The sequence below is a fragment of the Zonotrichia albicollis genome, chromosome 30 (assembly GCF_047830755.1).
Source record: "Zonotrichia albicollis isolate bZonAlb1 chromosome 30, bZonAlb1.hap1, whole genome shotgun sequence".
NCBI lineage: Eukaryota > Metazoa > Chordata > Aves > Passeriformes > Passerellidae > Zonotrichia > Zonotrichia albicollis.
This window is the reverse complement of record NC_133848.1, coordinates 4,077,816-4,093,175: the sequence shown is the minus strand read 5'-3', so window position 1 is coordinate 4,093,175 and position 15,360 is coordinate 4,077,816. Positions and strand designations below refer to the sequence as shown.

General features: G+C 48.5%; 1 protein-coding gene across 1 annotated transcript; it reads right to left on the bottom strand.

The window, feature by feature from the left end:
* Positions 1-2,019: 2,019 nt before the first annotated feature.
* MCL1 (MCL1 apoptosis regulator, BCL2 family member) lies at positions 2,020-10,698 on the bottom strand. Its single transcript, XM_074529295.1, has 3 exons — positions 10,046-10,698; positions 4,421-4,668; positions 2,020-3,423 (listed from the first exon to the last, which is right to left on the bottom strand). The coding sequence occupies exons 1-3, from the start codon at positions 10,584-10,586 to the stop codon at positions 3,307-3,309; spliced, it is 906 nt and encodes a 301-aa protein (XP_074385396.1). The 5' UTR covers positions 10,587-10,698; the 3' UTR covers positions 2,020-3,306.
* Between the last annotated feature and the right edge of the window lie 4,662 nt (positions 10,699-15,360).

Here is a 15,360-nt window from a genome sequence, read left to right as displayed (position 1 = left end):
TTTTCACCAACACCCCAACTTCTCCCAGGTACCCACACCCAAATTTAGGAGCTACCTGTACCCCAGATTTCACCTGCACCCCAATTTTCACCAACACCCCAACTTCTCCCAGGTACCCACACCCAAATTTAGGAGCCACCAGCACCCCAAGTTTCACCTGCACCCCAAACCTTGCCAGCCACTCAACGTCCAAATTTTGGGGGCACCAACACCCCAATTTTTCCTCTCCACCCCAACCCCTCCCAGCCACCCTACACCCAAATTTAGGAGCGACCAGCACCCCAAAATCCTGGGAGGCACCTGCACCCCAATTTTCACCAACACCCCAATTTTCACCAACACCCCAACTTCTCCCAGACACCCACACCCAAATTTAGGAGCTACCTGTACCCCAGATTTCACCTGCACCCCAACTTCTCCCAGCCACCCACACCCAAATTTAGGAGCTATCTGTACCCCAAATTTCACCTGCACCCCAATTTTCACCAACACCCCAACCCCTCCCAGCCACCCACACCCAAATTTAGGAGCCACCTGCACCCCAAATTTCACCTGCACCCCAAATTCCACCCACACCCCAATCCCCTGGGAGTCCCCCCCTCACCCTGAGCCCCCCTGCACCCCAAAACCCCCCGAGCCCCCCCAAAACCCCCCCAAACCCGCCCCATTCTCCCTTTGCATGTTGCCATGGCAACCTTTGCATGCAGGCCTCGCTGCGCCCGACCAGGCCCAAAATATCCCCACAGACACAGCGCTGCAAAAAAACACCCAAAAAACACCAAAAACCCCCCGAAAACCGGAAAACCAAAGCGAAACAAAACAAAAACCACCCCGAAAAAAGCAGAAAACCCACACCCAGCAGCGTCCTGCACTCTGGGCTGAGTCACTCTGGGCTGGTTTGGGCACCAGGGCCTGGCTTGGTGGCCCGGGTGTGGATTTTGGGGCAGGATTTTGTATTTCCAGAGCATTTTGGGGCAGGATTTTGCATTTCCAGAGCATTTTGGGGCAGGGTTTTGCATTTCCAGAGCATTTTGGGGCAGGATTTTGCATTTCCAGAGCATTTTGGGGCAGGGTTTTGCATTTCCAGAGCATTTTGGGGCAGGATTTTGCATTTCCTAGGAATTTTGGGACAGGATTTTGCATTTTCAGAGCATTTTGGGGCAGGGTTTTGCCTCTCCTCATGATTTTTGGGCAGGATTTTGCATTTGGCCAAGGATTTTGGGGCAGGATTTTCCATTTCCTGAGAATTTTGGGACAGGGTTTTGCCTCTCCTCATGATTTTTGGGCAGGATTTTCCATTTGGCCGAGGATTTAGGGACAGGATTTTGCATTTTCACAGGATTTTGGGGCAGGGTTTTGCATTTCCAGAGCATTTTGGGGCAGGATTTTGCATTTCCTGAGAATTTTGGGGCACGGTTTTGCCTCTCCACATGATTTTTGGGCAGGATTTTGCATTTGGCCACGGATTTTGAGGCAGAATTTTGCATTTCCTGAGAATTTTGGGACAAGATTCTGCATTTCCAGAGCATTTTGGGGCAGAATTCTACATTTCCAGAGGATTTTGGGGCAGGATTTCGCATTTCCAGAGGATTTTGGGGCAGGATTCTGCCTCTGCCATCCACCCCAAACCTGCAGGGATGGGAATTTGGGGTGCAGGGACCCCCCTAAAGAGGGAGAAAAATAGAGATTTTAAAAGGGGAAGGAAACTGCAGCAGTGCTGGGTGAGGCCCTGGCACAGATTTTCCAGAGAATTCCTGAATCCCCCATCCCTGGAATTGCTTGCACAGGAGCTTGGATGAACCTGGAAAATCTCCATGGTCAGGAGGTGGGAAAAAATGAATTTTAAGGTCTCTCCCCACCCAATCCAACCTGGAATTCTGTGATTAAAACCCCACAGAGATGGGAATGAGAATGGCAATGTCCCAATGTCCCCAAAGCTACAGGTCCCTTTTTTTTGGTGGCAAAGCCCAAATGCTGGGGAGGGAAAACGAGTTTGGCAGCAAAGGAAATGAGAAAAAAAAAACCAAAAAAAGACATTTATTGACCAAACTACAGCTTGTTGTGCACACAAGCAGGGCCTGGCTGTGGCTCCAGGGGACACCTGGGGACAATGGGGGGGTCCCATGGGGTCCCACCAGTGCAGCCAGGGTGGGCAAGGAACCCCTTGGGCATCAAAATGCCCTGGTGGGGAAGCCCTGAAGGAGCTGCAGGAGCAGCTCCAGAACGTTCTACATTCAACCATCAGCTCTGTCCAGCTCATGGCTCCGAGGAGGAGGAGGAGGAGGAGGAAGGGGAGAGAAGGAAGTGGCCACAAGGAACTTCCACAGCTCCCCCACCCCCACCAAGAGGGAGCAAACACCAAAAAAAAAAAAATAAAGATTTAAAAGCAAAACCAGAACCATCAGCTGCTGCCAGCCAGCCGTGGTCACAGCCAGGCCACTGCTGCGTGTCACCCTCTGTCACCCTCCCAGGAGTGGAGTTCAAAAATGCTGCTTCCCTCAGGAATGAAGCCACATTCACAATGAATTCCTCCTTTTTTTTGTATTGTCAGCTCTGTAAAAATGTATATATTCTACAGATTTATAGACATTTACAGGTTCTCTACATCCTCCCCAGCCAACCGGGGGTGGTTTTTTTTTTTTTTACATAATTACAAAATGTATTTGTTATTTGTGAACTGGCTGTGTGAGTGGGGCCGGGACAGAGTTTGGGGTGACCCCCAGCCCCTCCAAGCCCTGTGCCAAGGGGAGGGAAGGGGCTGGGCAGGGCTCCAGCTCGGTGGCACCGGCTCTGGCACAGCTCTGGCACTCCCTGGCACAACATTTCCAGCATGCAGTGCTTCTGCTCCAGAGCTGCGAGTTTAGGCAGGGCACAGAGGCAGCAGAAGGTGCTATTTCCAGAAAAAAAAAAAAAACGTTTAAAAAAAAACCAAAACCCAAAAACCCCACACAACCACAAGCCTCAAAACATCTGCTCCAGGCTCAGCTGCCTCGCCCAGCCCAGCAGGAGCTGCTGGAGATGGTTCCCTCTGGGATCCAAGTGAAGCCAAGTCCACTTGAGGGAAGCAGAGAGGAAAAAAATTCTCTTCCCAAAGCCACAAATCCTCCATCCATCCATCCATCAGCTGGGATCACACCTTCCTCTTCCTCAGCAACCAGCTGGGCTCCGGGGACAGCTCCACGTCCTCCTGGGGTCACTCAAGTCCAGCTTCAGAGGGAGCAGGGCAGCTGTGCAGCCCCAGGGAGCCCAAGTCCTCCCCAGATGCTCCCCAAAATGCTCCCGGGCGCGTCCAGGGCAGCTCCAGGCTCACCGGATCATGTAGGCCAGGCTGGCGCCCAGGCCGGCCACGCCCGCGAAGGCCATCAGAACGTTCCGGATGCTGCTCTCCAGGTCCTCCACGCGGAAAAAGTCCACAAAGCCCTCCTGGGAGAGAGAGGGGAGGGGTCAGATGGGGGGACAGCCTGCCTGGCACAGCCCCCAGACCCACTGCAGCCTCAAACAGCCCCAGACCCACTGCGGCCTCAAACAACCCCAGACCCATTGCGGCCTCAAACACCCCCAGACCCACTGCGGCCTCAAACAGCCCCAGACCCATTGCGGCCTCAAACAGCCCCAGACCCACTGCAGCCTCAAACAGCCCCAGACCCATTGCGGCCTCAAACAGCCCCAGACCCACTGAGGCCTACACATCCCATTGTGCACCCTCAGCCCCATTTCAGCCTCAAACACCCCCAGACCCATTTCAGCCTCAAACACCCCCAGACCCACTGCGGCCTACACATCCCATTGTGCACCCTCAGCCCCATTGCAGCCTAAAACACCCCCAGACCCATTTCAGCCTCAAATATCCCCTGTGCTACCCCAGCCCCATATCATCCTGCACATCCTCAGACCCATTTCAGCTTCAAACAGCCCCCAGACCCATTTCAGCCTGCTCATCCCATTGTGCTCCCCCATCCCCATTTCATCCTGCACATTCCCAGACCCATTTCAGCCTCAAATATCCCCCAGCCCCATTTCAGCCTCAAATATCCCCCAGACCCATTTCAGCCTCAAACACCCCCCAATCCCATTTCATCCTAAAACATCTCCAGCCTCATTTCATCCTAAAACATTCCCAAGCCCCATTTCATCCTGCTCATCCCCTGTGCTCCCCCAGCCCCATTTCATCCTGCTCACCCCCTGTGCTCCCCCAGCCCCATTCCAGCCACCCCAGCCCTCCCAGGGCCGCCCTGATTTTGGCAATGCTGCCTCCAAGCTGGAGGCAGCAACACTCCAAAAGCTGCTTTTCACCTCAAACCACCTCAGCCAGCCCACAAACCCCCCTGGCGACAGCGAGCCAGCACTGCCCCCCACCCCGGGAGCAGGAGAAGGCCGGAATGCCGGGGAAAGCTCCGGAATCCCAGGAATGGTGACTCACCCAGCCCCCCTGGCTCTCCAGCCACTCCCTCTTGGAGTTCACCAGGGCGTCAGTGATGATCCCAGCCAGGCTGCTGACGCTCTGCTCCTGCTGGATGCTCTTGAGGTGCTTGGCCACGAAGGCCCCGAAGGCGATGAGGGTCACAACCCGGCCCCAGTTGGTGACGCCGTCGCTGAACATCTGGGCTGCCACCTCCACCACGCACTGCAGGTCCTCCTCCTGCTGGATCTGCAGCTTCCTCAGCATCCCTGCAAAAGCAACCGCTTCAGGGAGGGGTGCAGGAGCACAGGCAGCTCTTCAAAATGCAGTTTATAACAGGCAGCGTGTGGTGGGAGGCAGAGCTGAGCCCACAGCTTCAGCTCCAGCTGCAGGCAGGCCTGGAGACCCTTTAATTTTGGTTACATTGCATTAGAAACTTTCCTTTTGGTTACATTGCATTAGAAACTTTTCTTTTGGATGCAATGCATTATAAACTTTTAGTTACACTGCATTACAAACTTTTCTTTTGGTTACAATGCCTTACAAACTTTCCTTTTGGTTACACTGCATTATATACTTTTCTTCTGGTTACAATGCATTATAAACTTTCCTTTTGGTTGCAATGCATTACAAACTTTCCTTTTGCTTACAATGCATTAAATACTTTTTTTTTTTTTTTACATTGCATTATGTACTTTTCTTTTGGTTGCAATGCATTATAAACTTTTCTTTTGGTTACAATGCCTTACAAACTTTCCTTTTGGTTACACTGCATTATTTACTTTGCTTACAATGCATTTTTTATAATTTATATTTTAATAATTTATAATATTATAATAATATATAAAAATTTATAATAATTTATAATATTATAAAATTTATAATTTATAATATATAATATTATATATAATAATAATTTAATATAAAAATAATATATAATAATATATATAATATATTATAATTTATAAAATTAATAATTTATAAACTTTTCTTTTGGTTGCAATGCATTACAAACTTTCCTTTTGCTTACAATGCATTGAATACTTTTTTTTTGTTACATTGCATTATGTACTTTTCTTTTTGTTACAATGCATTACATGCTTTCCTTTTAGTTACACTGCATTATATACTTTTCTTTTGGTTGCAATGCATTATAAAACTTTCCTTTTGGTTACACTTCATTATTTACTTTGCTTACAATGCATTATAAACTTTTCTTTTTGTTAAAATGCCTTACAAACTTTTCTTTTGGTTACAATGCATTATATATTTTTGATTACACTGCTTTATATACTTTTCTTTTGATTGCATTACATTATAAACTTTTCTTTTCCTTACAAATACATTATAAGCTTTTCTTTGCTGAGCATTTTAATACAGCAGAACCAATCTATACCTTATTTTTTACCCATAGCCTATCATAACTCCTATAATTACCATTTTATAGTGGTATACTATAATATATAATAATCAAAATTCCCATATTCATGTTACTGCTCTCCAATCACTAAAAGTCAGTACATTACAGTTTAAGCTAAAAGTTGTTTTTCAGTTTTCTTGCAGTGGAAAATTCTGAGATTATTTTTCCTGCTTGCAACTTTGCTGACTTGTTTTTCTGTGGAATCTTTCTGCTTGGTAAAAAAATCTTCTTGTTTGGGGTGGGTTTATCCTTTGCTCTAAGGCATAAAAACCCTTTCTAAATAACATAAAATCCCCTTTGCCTCCTTGGTTTTCCAGCAAGACTGGCTCAGCAATTCTTATTTAAGAATTCTTATTTAAGCAATTCTTATTTAAGCAATTCTAATTTAAATTCTTTTAAATTTTATATAAAAATAATTAATAATAATAACTTAATAATAATAATAATAATTTAAATTAAGATAAAAATAATGTCAATTAATAAAATAATTTAAATAAAATAATTTCAATAAAATAAGATTATTTTAAAGTACTTTGCATTATTTTAAGATAATTTTTAAAGAATTTAAAATAAAAATAATAAAAAAAATTAAATCATAGAATCAAAGAAAGTTAAAATAATTTAAATTCTTTTAAGATAATTTTAAATAATTTAAATGGAAATAAAAATAATTTGAATGAATAATTTAAATTAAATCCTAATTTAAAATCCTATTTTAAAATAATTGAAAATTAAAATTAATTTAAAATTTCAATTTTAAATAGTTATTTAATTAATTTTAGCTATGCCTGGCTAAAATAAATTATTATTATAATTAAATGATAAATTATAACGAAATAATTATTTAAAATTATGCCCATCTGGCCCTGCAGTGCCCTCCAAGCCAAAGGCGTCACTGCTCGGCCATTGCTCAATGTGCACGAACGGCCCGGGCAGTTCCTCCTGTGCCCGCTCAGGAAATCACCGAGGCTGCTCAGGAAACCGCCCAGCCCCGGCACTGCTGCTGAGAGAGAGTCATCCCCCAGGAATGTCCGGGAGCGGGGGCCAGCGACCGATCCCACAGCAACCGATCCCACTGATCCCACAGGGAACTGGGGCCAGCAACCGATCCCACAGGAACCGATCCCACTGATCCCACAGGAACCAATCCCACAGGAACTGATCCCATTGATCCCACAGGAACCGATCCCACAGGAACCGATCCCACTGATCCCACAGGAACTGACCCCACTGATCCCACAGGAACTGATCCCACAGGGACTGATCCCACAGGGACTGACCCCATTGATCCCACAGGGAACTGGGGCCAGCAACCGATCCCACAGGAACTGACCCCACAGGAACTGACCCCACAGGGAATTGGGGCCAGAAACCGATCCCACAGCAACTGATCCCACAGGAACTGATCCCACTGATCCCACAGGAACTGATCCCACAGGAACCGATCCCACTGATCCCACAGGAACTGACCCCATTGATTCCACAGGAACTGACCTCACAGGAACTGACCCCACAGGGAATTGGGGCCAGCAACCGATCCCACAGGAACTGATCCCACAGGAACTGACCTCACAGGGAATTGGGGCCAGAAACCGATCCCACAGCAACTGATCCCACAGGAACTGATCCCATTGATCCCACAGGAACCGATCCCACAGCAACCGATCCCACAGCAACCGATCCCACAGGAACTGACCCCATTGATCCCACAGGGAATTGGGGCCAGAAACCGATCCCACAGCAACTGATCCCACAGGAACTGATCCCATTGATCCCACAGGAACTGATCCCACGGGGAACTGATCCCACTGATCCCACAGGAACTGACCCCACAGGAACTGATCCCACTGATCCCACAGGAATTGGGGCCAGCAACTGATCCCACAGGGAATTGGGGCCAGGAACTGATCCCACAGGAACTGACCCCATTGATCCCACAGGGAACTGGGGCCAGCAACCGATCCCACAGAAACTGATCCCACAGAAACTGACCCCATTGATCCCACAGGGAACTGGGGCCAGCAACCGATCCCACAGAAACTGATCCCACAGAAACTGACCCCATTGATCCCTCTGGGAATTGGGGCCAGGAACTGATCCCACAGGAATTGGGGCCAGGAACTGATCCCACTGCCTTTCCCTCTGGGAATTGGGGCCAGGAACTGATCCCACAGGAACTGAGGCCAGGAACTGATCCCATTGATCCCACAGGGAATTGGGCACAGGAACTGATCCCACAGGAACTGATCCCACTGACCCCATTGGGAATTGGGGGCAGGAATGGATCCCACAGGAACTGATCCCACTTGGGAACTGGGGCACAGGAACTGATCCCACAGCACAGCTAAGAATGAAACCGAAGCTCTTTGTGCTCAATAAACGAAAAAGAAAGGAACCAAAAAAAGGGACGAGCTGAGAAAATGGCACGTCCTGCAAGGAGGAAGGTGTTTCACCAGACAGCACCCAAACAACGCCAGGAACCCCAAAACTGCTGCAAGGGACCTCAAAACTGCTACAGAAACCCCAAAACTGCTACAGAAACCCCAAAACTGCTGCAGGGACCTGAACCCTAAAAGCACAACAGGAACCTGCATCCTAAAATCTCAAAACTGCTGCAGGAATCTGCACCCTAACACCCCCCAAGAACCCCAAAACTGCTACAGAAACCCCAAAACTGCTGCAGAAACCCCAAAACTGCTGCAGGAAATGCAGACACCGCCCTGCTTTGCTGGGCTCCATCCTGACCTGGGATCCAAACGCCAGCACCAGCCCCAAACCAGCCCGAGTGACACAAAACCAGTGACACAAATTGGTCACTTCTCATTTCCAGTTCATCCCCAGGACAGGAACTGGGGGTCAAATTCCTACAGCTGCTTCAGGGCCCTGCAGAAAGGGGTGAAATGTGTGAAAATGGATTTTCCACAGAAATCTGGGAATCCCTGGAAGTGCCCAAGGCCAGGTTGGACAGTTTGGAGCAGCCTGGGATGGTGGAAAGGGTCTCCCTGCCATGGCACTGGATGAGTTTTTGGGTCTTTTTTAAACCAAACCATTCCATGGTTCTATGAGAACACTGCCCAAAAATCCCCTTGCACCTAAACTGAGGGATGAGGATCTAACCCTTAACTTCTGAGCTCCCCAATATTTGGATGTTTGGGATTAAACACATGAAAAGAAATTTCCCAGAGCAGCTGTGGCTGCCCCTGCATCCCTGGCAGTGTTGGACAGGGTTTGGAGCACCCTGGGATGGTGGAAAATGTCCTTGCTCTTGGGCCTGGATGAGTTTTTAGGTCTATTTAAACCCAAACCACTCCATGGTTTTATGAGCACATCACCCAGAAGAATTCCCCTCACTAAAAATCCCCTTGCACCTAAACTGGGCAGGCTGAAAACCCCGAGCTGACCAATCTTTGGACGCTTTAAATACATTAAAACAGATTTCCCAGAGCAGCTGTGGGTGCCCCTGGATCCCTGGGAGTGCCCAAGGCCAGGTTGGACAGAGCTGGGATGGTGGAAAGGGTCTCTGCCCATGGCACTGGATGAGTTTTTGGGTCTATTTTAACCCAAACCATTCCATGGTTCTATGAGAACATTGCTCAAAAATCTCCTTGCACCTAAACTTGGTGGTGGTGAGGATCTGAAACTCCTGAGCTCACCAATCTTTAAATTAAAATGGATTTCCCAGAGAAGCCGTGGCTGCCCCTGGGGGTGTCCAAGGCCAGGTTGGACAGGGTTTGGACAAACCTGAGATGGTAGAAGGTGTCCTTACCCATTTTGGATGAGTTTTAAAGTCTATTTCAACCCAAACCATTCCAAAATTCTATGAGAACATCGCCCAAAAATCCCCTTGCACCTAAATTGGGGGGATAAGGCTCTGAACCTCCTGATCTCCCCAGTTTTTGCCCGCTCGGGGATATTTGCAGCCTCAGCCCGAGCCGAGGGGGACACGAGGAGGACCCGGGGCTAATCTGTAACCACATTATCTCCTCTGCACACACCAACAGCGCCTTTTCCTCGTCCCCACGGAACAAAGTTCAGTTTCGGTTTTGAGCGCTTCCCAACCGCTTTTAACCCCTTCCGAACCAAAGCCACGTCGTATCGATGAGCCGGCCGAGACCCCGGCCATGAGGGCATCACCCCCGGCCCAAACCCGCTCCGGGCACCGGGACAGGCCCAACGGAGAGCACGGGGGTCTCGGCCTCCTCCCGGAGCATTCGACGGACACACACCTTGGAAGGCGAGCTCGTGTTTCCTCATGACGCCGTCGCCGACTCTCCGCAGCGTTTCCAGCGCCTTCTCCATCACCGCATCCCCCGCCGAGCCCGGCCGGCCGGGACCACCCAGGAGACCCTGAAAAAGTTTCTTAGCGCTGGGCTGCGCCTCTCCCGCCGCTTCCCTCAGGTAGCGGCTGATGAGCTCCAGCGAGTCCTGCCGGAGCCCGTCCGGAGGCCCCGGGGGGGTCCCGGGCAGCGAATCGGCGGCGGGGCCGCGCTTGGGCTCGGGGTCGCACCCGTCCAGCTCCTCTTCGGGGCGCCATAGAGTCGCGCCGCAGCCAATCAGCGCGCGCGGCGCAGCGCCTCGGCCAATCAGCGCGCGGGGGGGGTCGGCGCGGCCGGCGGCGGCCCCGGAGCGCTCGCGGGGCGGCTCTGAGGCGGCGGCGGCGGCGGCCGCGGGCTCCGGGCGCTGCTCCGACCCGCCGGGCGCCAGCACCGGGGAGCCGCCGCAGTAGAAATTGAAGTTGATGACGGTTTTCGGCTTCACGACGAACATGGCGCCCGGTACGAGCGGCCGGCGGGGTGCGGGCGGGACCGGCGCGGCCGGGTTATATAACCGGCGGCGGTGACGCCGTAGAGGCGGAGCGAGGGCGGGACAGCGAGCGGCTTTTTCCACCTCCGCTTCCGTTCTTGGGGCTGAAAAAAGAGCGCAAAGGAGCAGCCATCCCCTCCATCCCCCCAGGCTCGGTGCCCCACTCCCGGTGTCCCCGGTTCTTGCCGGTACCGGGCAGCAGCTCCCCGGTAGCGCCGGGCTGGTCCCGCATCCCTCCGAGCACGGCGGGGAACGGGATCCCCGGGACAGAGCCCCCCGGCAGCGCCGAGCATCCTCGGGCACCGACCGGCCACGTGTGTCCCGTGCCTGCCGGAGGGGCCCGGTTCATTCCCGGTCCATTCCTGATCCATTCCCGGTTCATCCTCGATCCATCCCCGGTCCCTTCCCGGTCCATCCCCGGTCCCGCAGCACCGAGCATCCCCCGAGTGCGGGGCTGGAGCCAGCACGGCCCCGCTGGTGTGGCCAAAATGGGGTTTGAAAGAAGGGACGGAGATTTAGAATATAAAAGTGGAAGAAATATAGGGAAAAATAAATAGTCTATATCTTTATATAAAATAAAAATAAATATATATTCTATATTTCTATATAGAAGAGATATATTCTATATTTCTATATAGAAGAAATAGATATTCTATATTTCTATCTAGAAGAAGAAATACTCTATATATTTTTATATTTATATAGAAGAAGAAATATATATTATTATCCTTTTGTATAGAAGAAATATATAGTCTATATTGCTATATAGAATAAATATATATTCTATATTTTATATATAAGAAATAGATATTCTATATTTTTATAAAGAAGAAATAGATCTATATTTTGATACAGAGGAATAAATAGATATTCTATACTTTTATATAGAATAAGAAATATGTAGTCTATATTTCTATATAAATACACTATTTATAGAAGAAGAAATGTATACTCTATATTTTTATATAGAAGAAGAAATAGATCTTCTAGTATTTCTATATAGAAGAAATTGATCTATATTTTTATATGGAAGAAAAAATATATCTTCTGTATTTCTATATAGAAGAAGAAAAGTATATTCTATATTTTTATATAGAAGAAATAGATCTTCTATATTTTTATATAGAAGAAATACATATTCTATATTTTTATATAGAAGAAATAGATTTTCTATATTTTGATACAGAGGAATAAATAGCTATTCTATATTTTTATATAGAAGAAATAGATCTGTATTTTTATATGGAATAGATATTCTGTATTTTTATATAGAAGAAGAAATGGATCTTCTGTATTTCTATATAGAAGAAATCAATATTCTATATTTTTATATAGAAGAAGAAATAGATCTTCTGTATTTTTATATTTATATAGAAGAACAGATATTCTATATTTTTATATGGAAGAAAAAATATATCTTCTATATTTCTACATAGAAGAAGAAAAGTATATTCTATATTTTTATATAGAAGAAGAAATAGATCTTCTATATTTTTATATAGAAGAAGAAATATATATTCTATATTTTTATACAGAAGAAATAGATTTTCTATATTTTGATACAGAGGAATAAATAGCTATTCTATATTTTTATGTAGAAGAAATAGCTATTCTACATTTTTATACAGAAGAAATAGATCTGTATTTTTATATGGAATAGATAGCCTGTATTTTTATATAGAAGAAGAAATGGATCTTCTGTATTTCTATATAGAAGAAATGTATATTCTATATTTTTATATAGAAGAAGAAAATTATATATTTTATATAGAAGAAGAAATAGATCTTCTGTATTTTTATATTTATACAGAAGAAGAAACAGATATTCTATATTTTTATATGGAAGAAAAAATATATCTTCTATATTTCTACATAGAAGAAGAAAAGTATATTCTATATTTTTATATAGAAGAAGAAATAGATCTATATTTTTATATAGAATAAAAAATAGCTTCTGTCACCATCACTGTGCTCTGTTTGGAGCTGCCACCTCCCTGCCACCATTTCTGGGGACAAACTGTGACAAACCAAACGCAGCGTGCTCCGTTTGGAGCTGCCACCTCCCTGTCACCATTTTTGGGGACAAACTGTGACAAACCAAACCCAATGTGCTCTGTTTGGAGCTGCCACCTCCCTGTCACCATTTTTGGGGACAAACTGTGACAAACCAAACCCAGCGTGCTCCGTTTGGAGCTGCCACCTCCCTGCCACCATTTCTGGGGACAAACTGTGACAAACCAAACCCAGCGTGCTCTGACACCCTGAGATGTCCCAGCTCACCAAATCCAGGCCTGTTCATCCCCCTGGGTGTCCCCAGCTCCTGTCCCCTTTGTCACCCACCCCAAACCCAGATGAATGAAATCCGTCCCTCTCAGAATCCTTCCCGTGGCCCCAAGGAATGCGTGTCCTTGTCTGGGAAGGAATTCTTGGCAGCAGGAGCGGGAGCAGGGAGCTCTGGCAGCACCCGGCACATTTCTGGGAGCTGGTGCCAAGCCTGAGCACAAACACGAGCTGGAACAGCGTGTCCCTCCCCGCCTGTCCCCTCAGGGTCCCTGCGCGGCCTCCAGGCCTCGGGAATTCCCAGGTTTTTTGGGAAATCCAGGATAGGGACACACCCAGGGGAAAAGCTCAGGGATGAAAATCCCACAGGTGGGACTCGGACCCCCCCCCCCATGCACCCCAAAATGAGCCTGAGGGGTGGCACTGGGGACAAGGGTGGCACGGTGGGGCAGAGGGGAAGGATTTGCAGTTGGAGCAAAGGTTTGGGTTGGTAAAATCCCTCCCCTGTGCCCACCAGTGCCTCTGTGAGCCTACACATTTGAGGGGTGTCCCCACACATACTGGGGTCTCCCCACAAGCTTTGGAGGGTGTCCCCACACGTTTGGAGGGTGTCCCCACATGTTTTAGGCCTGTCCCCACGTTTTGGGGTTTCCCCACATGTTTGGGGCTGTCCCTACATGTTTTGGAGGGTGTCCCCATACATTTAGGGGGTGTCCCCACGCATTTGGAGGGTGTCCCCATACATTTGGAGGCTGTCCCCACACACTGGGGCTGTCCCCAGTTTTGGGGCTGTCCCCACACATTTGGAGGCTGTCACCACACATTATGGAGGGTGTCCCGACATGTTTTAGGCCTGTTCCCACATGTTTTAGGCCTGTCCCCACATATCTTGGGGCTGTCCCCACATGTTTTGGAGGATATCCCCACACTTTTGGAGGGTGTCCCCACACGTTTTGGGGTTTCCCCACACGTTTGGGGCTGTCCCCACACGTTTTGGGGCTGTCCCCACACGTTTTGGTGTATCCCCACATGTTTTGGGGGTGTCCCCACACGTTTGGAGGGTGTTCCCACATGTTTTAGCCCTGTCCCCACATGTTTCGGGGTTTCCCCACACGTTTGGGGCTGTCCCTACATGTTTTGGAGGGTGTCCCCATACATTTAGGGGCTGTCCCCACATGTTTTGGGGTCTCCCCACACGTTTGGAGGGTGTCCCCATACATTTGGAGGGTGTTCCCACACATTTGGAGGGTGTCCCCACACGTTTTGGGGGGCTGTCCCCACACATTTGGAGGGTGTCCCCACACGTTTTGGGGGGCTGTCCCCACACATTTGGAGGGTGTCCCCACACATTTGAATGGTGTCCCCACACGTTTTGGGGCTGTCCCCACGTATCTTGGGGCTGTCACCACACGTTTGGATGGTGTCCCCACACATTTGAATGGTCTCCCCACATATATGGAGGGTGTCCCCACACATTTGGGGGCTGTCCCCACACATATGGAGGGTGTTCCCATACATTTGGAGGGTGTCCCTGCAGTTTGGAGGGTGTCTCCAGACATTTTGGGGCTGTCCCCACATGTTTTGGGGGGCTGTCCCCACACATTTGAATGGTGTCCCCACACATTTTGGGGGGTGTTCCCACATGTTTTAGGCCTGTCCCCACACGTTTTGGGGTTTCCCCACACGTTTGGGGCTGTCCCTACATGTTTTGGAGGGTGTCCCCATACATTTAGGGGGTGTCCCCACATGTTTTGGGGTCTCCCCACACGTTTGGAGGGTGTCCCAACATGTTTTAGGCCTGTTCCCACACACGTTTTGGAGCTGTCCCCACACGTCTGGAGGGTGTTCCCACATGTTTTAGGCCTGTCCCGATGTTTTGGGGCTGTCCCCACATGTTTTGGGGTCTCCCCACACGTCTGGAGGGTGTCCCCACACGTTTTGGGGGGCTGTCCCCACACATTTGGAGGGTGTCCCCACACATTTGAATGGTGTCCCCACATGTTTTGGGGCTGTCCCCACATATCTTGGGGCTGTCACCACACGTTTGGATGGTCTCCCCACACATATGGAGGGTGTCCCCACACGTTTGGGGGCTGTCCCCACACATATGGAGGGTGTCCCCATACATTTGGAGGGTGTCCCTGCAGTTTGGAGGGTGTCTCCAGACATTTTGGGGCTGTCCCCACACGTTTTAGGGGGCTGTCCCCTCCCTCTGTCCCCCCCAGCACAGGGACACCCCCCAGAGCAGCAATTCCCCTCTGCACCTTTCCCTTTTATTTCCTCTTTTAGGTTTTATTTCCCTTTTTTTTGGGGGGAGTTGAATAAAAAGCAAGCACAGCAGTCCAGAAGAGGTGAACATGTAAAAAAATTATATATATATATATATATTTTTATATATATATTTGTTACCTATTTACAACATGGCTGGGACAGGCAGCAGGAGGGTGTGCAGCCACTG

Coding starts and splice junctions, on each gene's coding strand:
- MCL1 (XM_074529295.1), bottom strand. CDS start 10,586: ATGTTCGTCGTGAAGCCGAAAACCGTCATCAACTTCAATTTCTACTGC. Junction 4,669..10,045: donor ACACGAGCTCGCCTTCCAAG/GTGTGTGTCCGT, acceptor TTGCTTTTGCAG/GGATGCTGAGGAAGCTGCAG. Junction 3,424..4,420: donor TGGAGAGCCAGGGGGGCTGG/GTGAGTCACCAT, acceptor TCTCTCTCCCAG/GAGGGCTTTGTGGACTTTTT.